The sequence below is a fragment of the Oncorhynchus nerka genome, linkage group LG28 (assembly GCF_034236695.1).
Source record: "Oncorhynchus nerka isolate Pitt River linkage group LG28, Oner_Uvic_2.0, whole genome shotgun sequence".
NCBI lineage: Eukaryota > Metazoa > Chordata > Actinopteri > Salmoniformes > Salmonidae > Oncorhynchus > Oncorhynchus nerka.
In genome coordinates, this window is record NC_088423.1 from 46614312 (window position 1) to 46631450 (window position 17139).

At 44.2% G+C, this 17139-nt stretch overlaps 1 protein-coding gene across 1 annotated transcript in view; it reads right to left on the reverse strand.

The window, feature by feature from the left end:
- LOC115113315 (protein quaking-B-like) overlaps nt 1–14535 on the reverse strand; it is a 102885-nt gene extending 88350 nt beyond the window's left edge. The window contains exon 1 of the mRNA XM_065012854.1: nt 13783–14535. Within this exon, the coding sequence (XP_064868926.1) occupies nt 13783–13924 (142 nt within the window). The 5' untranslated portion in view covers nt 13925–14535. The remainder of the gene's footprint in view (nt 1–13782) is intronic.
- Nucleotides 14536–17139: the final 2604 nt, after the last annotated feature.

Consider the following 17139-nt stretch of genomic DNA (forward strand, 5'->3'; position numbering starts at 1 on the left):
TGAAAGGTCGAATCACTCACAGTCTTACAGCGCTGTTCTTTATTGGCTTTTGAAATGAATTACAGCAGGGTAATTAACATCGCAGTATCCGTACAGGTGGTCCAGTCTAACTTTTGCGCTTTGATTTGAAAAGCAAGGGTAGACGGCGAGCCATCATTTGACATAAGCTAAAGCAGACCCATAGCGCACGCAGGAGCACTTACTCAATCCCACACGCGACTCTCAGATGAAGATATCAACCCTAAACCTTTAGGATGTCATTTCCTCGAGAATCATTTGTTTACTTCAAACCATCTGAGGGGGAGCAGCGGAAGCAGCAATGAGAAACCATGTAAGAGCAAAGTCTAGCGATAAAAATGAGGTCACACGTTGCCTGAGCATTTCAACTTTTTCACGTTTCAATAAATAGGTTTCATCCATTTTTTTCACATGCTCTTTTTCATGCCCACCCCTCAGTCCTCCACCCCATCCCTCCACCCCCCCCCCCCCCCTCCCAAACACACAGCCGTAATACTGTAACCCTACCGGGGACTAACTTACTCAACGTTCCGTGGTAGAAAGGGGTTTCAATTGCAGATAGTGCTTTTAAAATGAGAAATGTGAATGCATTATAGAAGAACACACGGATGTATTCTCGCATAATGCTGGTATCGCAGGGAGAACGGAATAATGATGCACATTAATACAGAGCGCGGCTAGAGCCGCAGCGGTCTACACTACAGAATAGAGAGATTGATTGTCTCGTGAGATTGAGTGTTTAGTCTTGTGAAGGGATGACTAAACTAATAGCACGTTGACCCAGTGACCTTTGGCTTTTGTGGGTAGATCTCAGTCCAAGGTCTTAAGATCGGAGTGATCATTTATAGATCTTTCTTTCGTTAATAAAATATATATATTTCACCTTTTGTATGTCAACACTTTTAAGTTTGATTCGTTTGTTAAAGGCAGTCGCTTTGAAGTGTCCTAAATCTAGGAGATATAAGAAAACACAGAAAAAATATATATATACACACAGTAGCAGTAAAAGATTGACACATATACTCATGGGGTGGCAGGTAGCCTAGAGGTTAGATCAAATCCCCAAGCTGACAAGGTAAAATATCTGTCGTTCTGCCCCCACTGCTCTCCGGGTGCCTGAAGACGCGGATGCCGATTAAGGCAGAGCCCCGCACCTCTCTGATTCAGAGATGTTGGGTTAAATGCAGAAGACACATTTCAGTTGAATACATTCCAGGGTTTTTCTTTATTTTACTATTTTCAACATTGTACAATAATAGTGAAGACATCAAAACTATGAAATAACACATATGGAATCATGTAGTAACCAAAACAAAGTGTTAAACATATTTAAGATTCTTCAAAGTAGCCACACTTTGCTTTGATGACAGCTTTGCACACTCTTGGCCATCTCTCAACCAGCTTCATGAGGTAGTCACCCGGAATGCATTTCAATTTACACAAGGAAGGGGTGGTATACAGAAGATAGCCATATTTGGGAAAATACCAAATCCATATTATGGCAAGAACAGCTCAAATAAGCAAAGAGAAATGACAGTCCATCATAACTTGAAGATATGAAGGACAGTCAATACGGAAAATGTCAAGAACTTTAACGTTTCTTCAAGTGCAGTCGCAAAAACCATCAAGCACTATGATGCAACTGGCTGCCACAGAAAAGGAAGACCCAGAGTTACCTCTGCAGCAGAGGATAAGTTCATTAGAGTTACCTCTGCAGCAGAGGATAAGTTCATTAGAGTTACCTCTGCAGCAGAGGAAAAGTTCATTAGAGTTACCTCTGCAGCAGAGGATAAGTTCATTAGAGTTACCTCTGCAGCAGAGGATAAGTTCATTAGAGTTACCTCTGCAGCAGAGGATCAGTTCATTAGAGTTACCTATGCAGCAGAGGATCAGTTCATTAGAGTTACCTCTGCAGCAGAGGATCAGTTCATTAGAGTTACCTCTGCAGCAGAGGATCAGTTTATTAGAGTTACCTCTGCAGCAGAGGATCAGTTTATTAGAGTTACCTCTGCAGCAGAGGATCAGTTCATTAGAGTTACCTCTGCAGCAGAGGATCAGTTCATTAGAGTTACCAGTCTCAGAAATTGCAGCCCAAATAAATGCTTCACAGAGTTCAAGTAACAGATACATCTCAACATCAACTGTTCAGAGGAGACTGTGTGAATCAGGCCTTCATGGTTTAATTGCTGCAAAGAAACCACTACTAAAAGGACACCAATGAAAAGAAGAGACTTGCTTGGGCCATGAAACACAAGCAACGGACATTAGACCGGTGGAAATCTGTCCTTTGGTCTGATGAGTCCAAATTTGAGATTTTTGGTTTCAACCGCCGTGTCTTTGTGAGACGCAGAGGAGGTGTGATGGTGTGGGGGTGTTTTGCTGGTGATACGGTCTGTGATTTATTTAGAATTCAAGGCACACTTAACCAGCATGGCTACCAAAGCATTCTGCAGCGATACCGCCATCCCATCTGGTTTGCACTTAGTGGGACTATTATTTGTTTTTCAACAAGACAATGACCCAAAACACACCTCCAGGCTGTGTAAGGGCAATTTGACCAAGAAGGAGAGTGATGGAGTGCTGCATCAGATGACCTGGCCTCCACAATCACCCGACCTCAAACCATTTGAGATGGTTTGGGATGAGTTGGACCCCAGAGTGAAGGAAAAGCAGCCAACAAGTGCTCAACATGTGTGTAAACTCCTTCAACACCGAGGGAAAAGCATTCCAGCTAAAGCTGGTTGAGAGAATGCCAAGAGTGTGCAAAGCTGTCACCAAGGCGAAGCGTGGCTACTTTGAAGAATATAAAATCTAAAATATATTTTGATTTGTTAAACACGTTTTGGTTACTACATGATTCCATATGTGTCATTTGATAGTTTTGATGTCTCCACTATTATTCTACAATGTAGAACATAATAAAAATAAATAAAAACCCCTGAATGAGTAGGTGTGTCCAACCTTTTGACTGGTACTGTATATTTATGATATTTTACACATACAGTGCCTTTGGAAAGTATTCAGACCCCTTTACTTTTTCCACATTGTTATATTACAGCCTTATTCTAAAAAAAATAGACCTCAGCAATCTAACACAACACCCCATAATGACAAAGTGAAAGGTTTGTAGAAATGTTGGCAAATATATTAAAAAACAGAAATACCTAATTTTCATACTATCCAGACCCTTTGCTATGAGACTCAAAATTGAGCTCAGGTGCATCCTGTTTCCATTGATGATCCTTGAGATGTTTCTACAACTTGATTGGAGTCCACCTGTGGTAAATTCAATTGATTGGACATGATTTGGAAAGGCACAGACCTGTCTATATAAGGTCCTACAGTTGACACTGCATGTCAGAGCAGAAACCAAGCCATGAGGTCGAAGGAATTGTCCGTAGAGCTCCAAGACAGGATTGTGTTGAGACACAGATCTGGGGAAGGGTACCAAAAAATGTCTGCAGCATTGAAGGTCCCTAAGAATACAGTGGTCTCCATTCTTAAATGGAAGAAGTTTGGATCCACCAAGACTCTTCCTAGAGCTGGCCACCTGGCCAAACTGAGGCGCCTTGGTCAGAGAGGTGACCAAGAACCCAATGGCCACTCTGACAGAGCTCTTGAGTTCCTCTGTGGAGATGGGAGAACCTTCCAGAAGGACAACCATCTCTGCAGCACTCTACCAAATCTGGTCTTTATTGTTGAGTGGTCAGACGGAAGACATTCCTCAGTAAAAGGCACATGACTACCCACTTGGTGATTGCCTAAAGGCACCTAAAGACTCTAAGACCATGAAAAACAAGATTCTCTGGTCTGATGAAACCAAGATTGAACTCTTTGGCCTGAATGCCAAGCATCACATCTGGAGTATAGCTGGCACCATCCCTACGGTGAAGCATGGTGGTGGCAGCATCATGCTTTGGGGATGTTTTTCAGCAGCAGGGATAGAGGGCAATATGAATGAAGCAAAGTACAGCGAGATCCTTGATGAAAACCTGCTCCAGAGCGCTCAGTACCTCAGACTGGGGTGAAGGTTCACCTTCCAACAGGACAACGACCCGAAGAAGACAGCCAAGACAACGCAGGAGTGGCTTCAGGACAAGTCTCTGAATGTCCATGAGTGGCCCAGCCAGAGCCCAGCCTTGAACCCGATTGAACATCTTTGGAGAGACCTGAAAATAGCTGTACACCGACGCTCTGCATCCAACCTGACAGAGCTTGAGAGGATCTGCAGAGAAGAATGGTAGAAACTCTCCAAATACAGGTGTGCCAAGCTTGTAGCGTCATACCCAAGAAGACTCTTGGGTATGCTGTAATCACTGCCAAAGTTGCTTCAACAAAGTACTGAGGAAAGGGTCTGAATACATATGTAAATGTGATATTTAAAAATAAATATATATTTTTTTGCTTTATCATCATGGCGTATTGTGTGTAGATTGGTGAGGGGAAAAAAACAATTTCATCAATTTTAGAATAAAGCTGTAACGTAACATCGTGAAAAAAGTAAAGGGTCTGAATACTTTCCGAAGGCAACTGCATCTAACCTGTTTTTTGGGGGAAGGCACAAAACTACCTTCATACTTCCGTTTGTATTTTTAAACCGGTACCGGTTACCTTCAGACGAGTCATGTTACACTTGTGGGGGTCATAGAGGAGAACACCATTGTTTTCGTGAGAGTCTCCCCTTCTCAGTGGTCATAATAGCAGTAGTAGTGGGTGGGTAAAATAACTGGGGAAGCCAACCACCCCCCCAGCAACCTCTGTCCAGTGAAGTCCACAAAGCATATTGCATGTACAGTAACAGACAGTTCCATGACCTACAGTGTGGTGTAGTTAATGTTTCCGACATTTTCAGACCACTAAACCACTATCGATTTAGAACCCCAGAGAGTTACCACAAGACGCAAAGAAAACATCACAATTTCAACATCGTCAAATCACCTCTGCTTAGTCTAATACAGCGACAACTAAAAGATACCAAAAACTACACTGCTCAAAAAAATAAAGGGAACACTTAAACAACACAATGTAACTCCAAGTCAATCACACTTCTATGAAATCAAACTGTCCACTTAGGAAGCAACACTGATTGACAATAAATTTCACATGCTGTTGTGCAAATGGAATAGACAACAGGTGGAAATTATAGGCAGTTAGCAAGACACCCCCAATAAAGGAGTGGTTCTGCAGGTGATAACCACAGACCACTTCTCAGTTCCTATGCTTCCTGGCTGATGTTTTGGTCACGTTTGAATGCTGGCGGTGCTTTCACTCTAGTGGTAGCATGAGACGGAGTCTACAACCCACACAAGTGGCTCAGGTAGTGCAGCTCATCCAGGATGTGCGAGCTGTGGCAAGAAGGTTTGCTGTGTCTGTCAGCGTAGTGTCCAGAGCATGGAGGCGCTACCAGGAGACAGGCCAGTACATCAGGAGACGTGGAGGAGGCCGTAGGAGGGCAACAACCCAGCAGCAGGACCGCTACCTCCACCTTTGTGCAAGGAGGAGCACTGCCAGAGCCCTGCAAAATGACCTCCAGCAGGCCACAAATGTGCATGTGTCTGCTCAAATGGTCAGAAACAGACTCCATAAGGGTGGTATGAGGGCCTGACGTCCACAAGTGGGGGTTGTGCTTACAGACCAACACCGTGCAGGACGTTTGGCATTTGCCAGAGAACACCAAGATTGGCAAATTCGCCACTGGTGCCCTGTGCTCTTCACAGATGAAAGCAGGTTCACACTGAGCACATGTGACAGACGTGACAGTTTGGAGACGCCGCGGAGAACGTTCTGCTGCCTGCAACATCCTCCAGCATGACCGGTTTGGCGGTGGGTCAGTCATGGTGTGGGGTGGCATTTCTTTGGGCCCCCAAAGAAATGCCACCCCACACCATGACTGACCCACCGCCAAACCGGTCATGCTGGAGGATGTTGAGGTAGCCTGACTGCCATTAGGTACCGAGATGAGATCCTCAGACCCCTTGTGAGACCATATGCTGGTGCGGTTGGCCCTGGGTTCCTCCTAATGCAAGACAATGCTAGACCTCATGTGGCTGGAGTGTGTCAGCAGTTCCTGCAAGAGGAAGGCATTGTTGCTATGGACTGGCACGCCCGTTCCCCAGACCTGAATCCAATTGAGCACATTTGGGACATCATGTCTCGCTCCATCCACCAACGCCACGTTGCACCACAGACTGTCCAGGAGTTGGCGGATGCTTTAGTCCAGGTCTGGGAGGAGATTCCTCAGGAGACCATCCGCCACCTCATCAGGAGCATGCCCAGGCGTTGTAGGGAGGTCATACAGGCACGTGGAGGCCACACACACTACTGAGCCTCATTTTGACTTGTTTTAAGGACATTACATCAAAGTTGGATCAGCCTGTAGTGTGGTTTTCCACTTTAATTTTGAGTGTGACTCCAAATCCAGACCTCTATGGGTTGATACATTTGATTTCCATTGATAATGTTTGTGTGATTTTGTTGACAGCACATTCAACTATGTAAAGAAAAGTATTTAATAAGAATATTTCATTCATTCAGATCTAGGATGTGTTATTTTAGGGTTCCCTTTATTGTTTTGAGCAGTGTATTTAGTCCCATCAACGTGAGCTAAATATGATATGGCTCTCCATGGTTATGATTTCTGTGTGTGTGTGTTCGCGTTCCTGCAAGTAGAAAACATGTTGACGCACCCTACTTGTAGGGAAATGCCAACCCCATTCTCCTCTCTTTCATGTTGAAGAAACGGTCTATCACTCTGTCATACAGTACATGCTTTCATGTTTTGTTGTCCTAGGCTACCTGGCTAAAATGCTTGTTCGCTAGCCTAACTTCCATTCATGGGCAATGTTAGCCAGTTAACATTAGCCTTCTACATCAAGCTAAATATTGAACTTTCATCCTCTCAGGCAAGGGGCACAACAATGTATGAATTAATGGTTGGATCAGAATCGCTGTTATAATCATTGGCCGGATAATCATACGGAGAATGAAGTAAAACCACAAGTCCAAATCCCCATCTCAATCCATGGCTAATTTAGGAAAGGTACAATTTTAACTAGCCGGCTAGCTAGCCACCGCAGGACAACAACCAAATGAAATGCAACAATTCAGGTTTTTCTGTCAATGACAGATGCTGTCAATGGGATTTGATAGGAGAGTGATGCCAAATCCAAGATGGCTTCCCATGACACTTTTTTTGGGTGCTCCAGGACCCTTCACAGTCGAGCTCGCTCAGTTTAGCCCAACGCCCATTTTTTATACTTTTTTTGTTACGGGAGGCCAGATGCTCGCCGGCTTCCCTTGCCTACAATGCTATAGGCGGCAACAATGTCATACTCGTTTGGACCAGATGGCATCAGATAGATGGCCTACACATAGAGAGACGGAGGGGCGCTGTTACGCTCGCTCGGATGCTTTCTCATGTGAGATACATTCAGCCTCTTGCGAATTAAAGGAAAACTATTAAACAGAGAGACGAAAGATGAATAATTGTGTGTTTGAAAAAACCCATCTTGGTCAATTTTATGGGGAAGTCTGGCTTCCCTTGGTAGCCATGAATACACGCCACTGCATAATAGTTTTGTGAGCCAAACCGTTCGCACGCTACAGATGTTTTCGCAAGGGCAGGTGCGACTCCTCCGGAGGCGGTAGATTGAGACGCATCCAATGACAAAAAAAAAAAGAGATCTCTTAACTTAAACTGGTGCGTCAATTGACTCTAGGGGGTTTAAAAGGGATGAGGGAAAGCGTCTATCACTTCACGTGACTGACCTGGTAGGCACCTGCCCTCGATCTATGATAGAGCCAATATCATACATAGTCTATCTGCCACAGCAGTCAGGTTGAGGTACTCTGGCTGTAATTCTAACCTCTTGATACAGACTGAATACAGAGGGTGCGACGTGCTTTTTAAACATGTACAAGGGGTGTCACAGGTTCTGACGCAAAAGCATAGACACAACACACCGGATCAACTAACCGAGAAAATCACAAGCTTCGCGGTCTTTATCCCTAAGGTACCCTTTTCCCCACTAATGCTGCAGTGCACACCCTAAGTAAGAGATGGGAACAGTTACTCCACAACACAGGGACAGGATCTGAACACATTGAATTTGAGCCACCCCCCAACCAGACCCTACTTCACTTCTGAAATGAATTAATTACTCCAATTATGTGATGAATAGAACCACTTGGTCTAATTGTGAGATGAGTTGGAAGGTTTCTCTGGGACTCCTTGATGCTTGAGAGAGAGAGAGAGAGAGAGAGAGAGAGAGAGAGAGAGAGAGAGAGAAGAAAGAGAGAGAGAGAGAGAAAAAGAGAGAGTGATAAGGCCAGACAGAGATAGAAGAGAGAAAGAGACCGTGAGTCGGAGGCCGACACACAGTCACAATATGACGAGACATAAGGAGACTACGCCTGAGCTCAACCTGCATCCTTCCACAACTTTTAATGGCGAAGAAGAGACCTTGGAATGATCCTCTGTGTTGTGTTGATTTACCACTCCCTGACGCAGTCCCCTCCTGTCTCTCTGGGACGCCGAGTGCGTTTAACGACCCCCTGTTAGAGTCTTCTTCCTGTGTCACGCCAGTGAACCACTAACTATCCTGGGGAAGTAAACTTGTTTCTTGTGAACCGTCACTCTAGTGAAACATATGAACTCTTCAATGTGATTTCCCAGGATCGTTTCATGTGCTAGTGGTCAATATCAATAGAAAAGACAATAACAGCTAGCTAATAACTCCATGAAGATAAATGAGTTGTCAAACACTTTGGATACAGTTAATGTGGGCAATTCATTTTGGTTAAACAAAACATACAGTAGTGGCACCCAGTGGGGCGCGAAACACGCACACGCGCGCGCGCACACACACACACACACACACACACACACACACACACACACACACACACACACACACACACACACACACACACACACACACACACACACACACACACACACACACACACACACACACACACACACACACCTTCAAAGTTATTCATCATAAGCTCATTGGCCTTGCTCTCTCACAGATCCTTCTTCTACTAATCTCTCCTCCCATCCTTTTGAGTGTGTATTGGGGCTGGAGTACCAGAGTACCTATAGCAGTGACTCAATTCATCACCTTTATTACAGAGCGGAGCAGCCCTGCATGGCTGGCTGCACTGACGGTCCATTGAGAGCATTCATCTGCACTAACAGCGGCATCAGTCTGCGCATCAGTACGCAGCTGTGTCGTCTGCTCTGGGCCACCGCGCAGACACATCACTCACAGATGACAGCTCAGGGCCGGGCTCAGTACTCAGATGAGGGGGCTCATCTCACATACCCAGTTATGACTGGGACAACTTTTACCTGAGTCATATGGTCACTGATACTTTCTGACCATGACCATCTAGACATGGTTCGGTAGTAATGTCACTGCAACTGACGTACTGACTACAATCGCCTGCCCAGGACACACCTAGCTAGTATTATAAATAATCCAGGTGGTTCTGTGATGAGTTATCTTGCCGCACTTGAACGTCACTGGAGAAAAGCACAAACTAATAGCAAGTACACTAAGTACACACACACACACACACACAATAGCCTTTTTCCTTGTGGGGACTGGCGAAATGCACACACTTGTCCGAATTGTCCTGGTTTTACTATCCTTTTGAGCACTTCTGGTCCCCACAAGGATGGTAAGACCAAAAAACACACACACACACACACACACTCTCCCCATGCACACACACACTCTCCCCATGCACACACAATCTATTATCAGTTCTCAGTCACAACCGTTGCACACAGGTGCACCAGGGTTATCAGACTACAAACGCATCCTCTGTGGGATGAGATATAGCCCTCCATCACCATCAGTGATGCGGCTGCGTTTCCATACTCATTTATCTCTTCTCATTCTTCACCGCAGACCACAGCAGATCACAACAGAGGGGAGAAGAAAACGCCGACTTGGTGCGTCACGTATGATCAACGTTGCGGCCAAGCACAAGCTGTAGATGATATTTTATACCCCCCCTCTCTGGAAAGCGGAATAATGCTGAGGTCTGCAAAATCCAGTGATTTAGCGTCGGCCGGCTGATACCAGCAATGGAAAAGCACAGCTACAGACTGGCGCTATGAGGACATTGTATACTAGGTGAATTCACCCTGCCTATAACAAATCCGATTGTACACATTACCGCAGATGCATACGTGTAGCCAGATCACGCAAGCAATAATCCATCCCACTCTATTACAGTAACACTGCCCACTGGGCACACACTGGTCGAATCAACGTTGGCTCCGTGCCTTTTCAATGGCATTACGTTGAACCAACGTGTAATAGACGTTGGATTGACGGCTGTTCCCAGTGGTTGGCGTCACTCACTAATCCAGTCCGCATACAGTGAACGCACGTGGAACATAGGCTAAATCAATTGATGATTGGAATTATTTTTGCTTACAAAAGGTCCTGCTGATCAAATAAAACGCACACATGCACTGGCACGCACGCGGGCAGACACAGCTAAGGGGAATGGTGTGTGTGTGTGTGTGTGTGGGGGGGGGGGGGGTGCTGAATCAACTACACCTCAGCTACATGTCACTTGTGATATTATCGGAGGTCAGAACTGAGTGTGCTAGTGGAAGTGAAACTAGGGTCTCAATCCGTCCCGCCGTCTATCTGGCCAAAGGGTGCGTGCACTGACTCATAGATCTCACTGTCTGTCTGCACATCACATCCCAGCATTTAGACAGACCTGGTTTATCAGCCGCGTACAGAACAGACTAACAGGAAGACACAAACTGACAGCAACGCTCACAAATGTATACTTGCGAATCCACTTGGACACACACACTCAAGTGCAGGCACGCACACTGAAAATGATCTGATTTGCGTGATGTGTACTATTCGACTGAGTGATGAAGAGTTTCTGTAAATTGGCCATCCAATTAGTGCTGAGACCATAAGCACGCTTTTCTCAGTTCTAATAGTAGTGCCTAGTATTGAGCACAGCCATGCAGTGAAAGGGGAAGTGAAGGAGAGAGTTCTTCAGAATAGTGTACAGTGCATCGGAACTCTAATGTACTACGGGGGCTTTACATGTGCCATATTGTACTTCTTAAGCAGCTGTACTATCACACAATAACAATATTGTATGAGTCATTGTGTGTGTGTGTGTGTGTGTGTGTGTGTGTGTGTGTGTGTGTGTGTGTGTGTGTGTGTGTGTGTGTGTGTGTGTGTGTGTGTTGTCTTTATGTATCCTATGGTCCCTGGGAATGTATTCCCGTTAGGCCTATGTTTCTCTTTCTTGTGCGTCCTGTGGAATAAATACAGAAATCTTTCCAGATGAGCGGGAGTGCTGTGCGAAGCGGAGGGATCGGCTTGCCTCACACACAGCTGCATTCCAGCACCACCCAAACCCTCCGCTCCTCACCCGCCCCTCACTCACACCAGCATGGCCTGCAGCTCCATCAGGCACAGATGCTTCAGACCGAAACCAAAGCGAAAAGCAGGAACTCGTGAGCGAGAGCGTCCGTGATTAACCCGGCCCACTAGACAAGTTAGACCCCTTCGAGAACACGTGGGCGGAGACCGTGGGGCCTCTCGTCTGAGCTGAGAATCAAAGGGTTAAGGATGATGATTTGTGAACATATGACATGACAGATTGACAATAATATGCGGGGACATCCACTTTGGCTAAGTTGGCTGTGTTTCTCCTTCGCGGCCTAGCCCTGAATCAGCTGCAGTCTAGCATAGCCTTCCACTGACCACATGACAAACAGCAAAACTCTATAGAAAGAACTTGTTTTGCACACACATGGTAAATTAGATTTGACGTGGGCGGTTAGACGTTGTTAAAGGTGTGTTAGAAACCTTACCTCTCACTAAAAATATCAATATTTCCTTCACCTGACAAGATGAGAGGAACACCTGGGTAATGTTCAGAACGAAAACAATTGGGAACGTTGCAGATAGGAATACCTCAAATAGAGCAGATTCCTTATTCCACATGTCAGAGATTCATGACTGTTCTAAAGAGCATATTTCTGTCTGAATGTACTAAAACGCTGTGTCCTGCTGAACGCGCCCCTGAAATAGGAGGCGGAGGTATAGGTCTACGGCAGGGGTCCCGTGACAGTTTTGTTTTGGTCAAAAAATACTGGTCAAAAATGATATAATTCAGCTAAAAATGTGTATAATTTATGAAAATCTGTTCCCAAATATTCCCGCAAATAAAAAAAGAGATGTGATTGTTTCTCAATGTAATCAAGGTGTCACAATATTTTGGGGGGCTTAGTTGTGGTCAATTAATAATAATAACTATTATTTTCTGGCTCCCCGACCATTCGCTCTGATGAAAATTGGCCCGTGGCTGAATATAGTTGACTACCCCTGGTCTAGGGTCTAGGCATTGCACAATTCTACCTGTGGACATTACGCAGTCAATTGTCACGTTCCCCACAACCAATACTGTAGGATACAACCTAAATAAACTTATTCACCGGCATCTCATGCATGCTAAGAAAATCTCTTGAACTCACCAAAATATTTCTGAAATTGCTAGCATATTGCCCTATGTAGGCAACGCAAAGCAGGCTGCCATAGTGAGTGCGTATGCAATGCCTTGGGATGAATAGAAAATCATAAAATTCTAATCTCAAAAAGAGGCTCATCACTTCAAATAAAACCTCACAGGGTCTAATGAGGCATTCAAAAGTGTGATATATATGAAATAGTTTAGTAGGCCTAAATAATTTAAAAAGTGAAAGGTAGCAGAATGTTGAGGGGAAAAATGGTACCCAAAGAGGTGGGCGATAAAATAAGATGAAGACTAAACCCGGTGGGAGCCCCCTGGCGCCTCATCCACCAAATTCCCAACAGTCTCTCTAGCACTCCAACTCACACACATTATTGCCTATCTATGTAAACTAGAATATACATTATGGAAGGACACAAAATAAATAAACACGAAATGTAGACTAATAGCATGCGTTATTGTTTCACTAATATTCTCTAATATTCTCAGGGGGAAATCGTTTTTTTTAAAGACGGATGTTTCACTCTTCATTGCGCTGTAAGGATAACGGTGCACTTGGTTACAATATTGGCTGTGTAGGTAGGGACAAAGTATGAAACATTCCTTTAAAAAACAATGTCTTAAATTTAGACAAATGTTAGACTTTTTCCTCCACCTTATGCATTGTGTATTACCGTGAAATAGAGTCCAAAAGCGATGTCTAGTTTAGGTCAACTCTAAAATAACTATTAAGAATACGTGAATCACCAAACAGATTGTAATCTTTCTTTCTATTTAGGTCGGCTAGGGTTTCACCTTTTAATCGAATGTTTTATGTCAACACGAGTGGGATTAAAGCACGCAAGAATACAAGTACTGGTGTGCTCTTCGAGTGAAACGCCTGAAGGTTGGGAGGCTTGCATAAAAACGAAAACGAATGCAAACCAGGGTGTTGGGAACTATTCAGAACTGTAGACTAGCCTACTGTTGTGTCTGCATTGATATAATGCTTCTTCCAATGATGACAACACATTCACGTCTCTGTAAAATACATTGCTTATGATTTCAGTCCACAGGAGGCAAAAAATGCTCCCCATGTCGACCTATGTAAAAAGGAAGGGAGACAGCACGTTCACTATGAGAGAATACGTACGTGGGATCCATGCACACATACTGTGACATAAGCTACCACACATGTAATGTTACCTTCATTTAGGGTGCTTGTCTATTCACACACATTGATCCCAAATTTACCTTCATCAAGCAGCCGTTCGAGGTGGTTAAAAATTCCGCAGAAGTTGGGTAGGCTGCTCATCAGTTTCTTATCATTCATGAGCTGCATGAGATAGTCTGGGGTAGGCTTCGGTTTCTCCTTCGTTTCCATTTCCCCAACCATATTCCAAAAAATTAACAAAAATCAGCCCCAAACAGAACCAAGGATGGTACAAAATATATATATACTGTATTTTGCTGGTAGGCTAAATGCGGTGAGCTGTTCTGTCTCCTGGTGTTGCGTTCAATTTCTTTACGCACTGCACTGCAATTCAACTCTGTCTGGTTGTAAATGCTTTTCTGAGGACAGGTGATAAAATAAAGAAAAAAGTAAACGAAAGGAAAAATAAAACAAAAATATGAAACGGCGGAGAGGTAGTTTTTTCTTTTTTTTAGTTGCCCTTATAGAAGTTATCGGAATGAATAATCTACTCCCGCTGTGTCCACTGCGCTTGATTTATCTTTTAAAACGATGTGTCTTCTGCTTTCTCCTACCGAGGTTCTTGAGGCTGTGAAAATGTCCCTTTCCCCGAGTTCCCCAGAGCTTTCTGCGTGTTGTTATTTGTGTCTGCACACTGAAAACGTCTGTCCCTCCTGTCTCTACTCTCGATAACAGAGCTTTTTCAATGAAGCTGGCATTCGGTCTCATGTAACCGTGTGGCTGTGCTTTGCCTGGGCTCGCTAGCCCGTCACATGACCACACTTCACAGCCGAGTTTCGCAGCGGAGAGCTGAGGCGCGCGCTCCACCGGGACCGAGTGTGGAAGGACAAATGCGTGTGCACATATTTACACAAAGCTAAACTAATTTCCTGCAACTCTACACATTTTACCACGAGGCTAAGAGAAAAAATACACATTTTCAAGCAAATGAAATCTTAAATATAGTAGGTGCGTTGACTGTGATAAAGGCACTGGATTATGACCTGTCTTGTTTTCTAGATGAATAAATGAAATAGGCAGTGGCATGGTGCATATAGCCATGGAAGCACAGTGACATACAGTATGCCTTAATGCAGTCATATTCGTGGCTTATTGGGGGTGTGGTTTTTAGTTCGTTTTTTTGGCAACCCATCCTGTGAGAGTGAATGTCATTCCTGTTCATCTGTTCTGTTATATTTAATCAAGTCTGACTAACTCACTGCTCGCTATGAATTCTATCTGATGGTGTTTAGGTAAAAAGACAAATAATATCTCAATCTGATTGGGTGGGCTTGGTTCCCCAGTGGGTGGGCCTGGGCCCAGACCATCCGTGCCCAGGGGTGTCATGCAAACCAAAAATCTGAAGGGGGGCACAAAGTATGTGAGGATGGCCGGGAGGTGGCCCGAAGAGGGGGGGCCCCTCTGTTGGTAAGTTGAAGAATTGAAACAGCCTTTTCCTGCAATCTAGAGCCATAATCATTATGCTTAGTTCTATGTAAAAAATATATGTTTATTTTTCTGCATATTTAAGCATACCTCTGGAGTGGTCTGTATCCTCCTGACTGGTGGTTTTAATAAACAAAATATGCTTCTCTGCATCTCTGCTAAAATTGAAAAAGGCTTCTAAAGTTTGTAGTTTCCACTTTAAAATTTCAGACTTGATTTGCCCGAGCGAAAAAACGATCAAACCCTACAACAATTCTCATGAATTATAATGCTGCAGTTAAAAAAAAAACATTTGCTGCAGTTTTTCTTCTGCTGTAGCAAACTGGCTCAAATTAATATGCTACATCTGTAGTAATTTCTTGATAAAAAATTCCTACCTGGACTATCTCCATTGAACTTTTTGCACAATTTGTTTGGACTCATCACATACACTGCTGCTACTGTTCATTATCTGTCACTTTATTTCTAGTTCTATGTACATACTGTACACTATCTACTTCAATTACCTCGTACCCCTCTCTGCACATCGACTCGGTAATGGTACCCCATGTACAGTGCCATTGACTTTTTTCACATTTTGTTACGTTACAGCCTTATTCTAAAATGTATTAAATAAATAGAAATCCTCAACAATCTACACAAAGTACCCCGTAATGACAAAAGGAAAAGAGGTTTTTGGAAATGTTTGCACATGTATTAAAAATGAAAAACAGAAATACCTTATTTACATAAGTATTCAGACCCTTTGCTATGTGACTCGAAATTGAGCTCAAGTGCATCCTGTTTCCATTGATCATTCTTGAGATGTTTCTACAACTTGATTGGAGTCCACCTGTGGTAAATTCTATTGATTGGACATGATTTGGAAAGGCACAGACATGTCTATATAAGGTCCCACAGTTGACACTGCATGCCAGAGCAAAAACCAAGCCATGAGATTGAAGGAATTGTAAGTAAAGCGCCGAGGATTGTGTCGAGGCACAGATCTGGAGAAGGGCATCAAAAAATGTCTGCAGCATTGAAGGTCCCCAAGAACACAGTGGCCTCCATCATTCTTAAATGGAAGAAGTTTGGAACCACCAAGACTCTTCCTAGTGCTGGCCGCATGGCCAAATTGAGCAATTGGGTAAGAATGACCTTGGTCAGGGAGGTGACCAAGAACCCAATGGTCACTCTGACAGAGCTCCAGAGTTCCTATGTGGAGATGGGAGAACTTTCCAGAAGGACAACCATCTCTGCAGCACTCTACCAATCAGGCCTTTAAGGTAGAGTGGCCAGACGGAAGACACTCCTCGGTAAAAGGCACATGACAGCCCATTTGGAGTTTTCCAAAAGGCACCTAAAGACTCAGACCATGAGAAACAAGATTCTCTGGTCTGATGAAACCGAGATTGAACTCTTGGCCTGAATGCCAAGCGTCATGTCTGGAGGAAACCTGGAACCATCCCTACGGTGAAGCATGGTGGTGTCAGCATCATGCTGTGGGGACTGGGAGACTAGTCAGGATAGAGGAAAAGATGAACCGAGCAAAGTACAAGGAGATCCTTAAAAAAACCTGCTCCAGAGTGCTCAGGACCTCAGACTGGGGCGAAGGTTCACCTTTCAACAGGACATCGACCCTAAGCACACAGCCAAGACAATGCAGGAGTGGCTTCGGGAGAAGCCTCTGAATGTCCTTGAGTGGCCCAGCCAGAGCCCGGACTTGAACCCAATCGAACATCTCTGGAGAGACCTGAAAATAGCTGTGCAGCAAAGCTCTTCATCCAACCTGACATAGATTTAGAGGATCTGCAGAGAAGAATGGGAGAAACCCTGGAAGACTCGAGGCTGTAATCACTGCCAAAGGTGCTTCAACAAAGTACTGAGTAAAGGGTCTGAAAACTTATGTCAATTTGATGTTACATATTTTTTAATGTTTATAAATGACCAAAAATATAAAAAATAAACAGCTATTGCTTTGTCATTATGGGCTA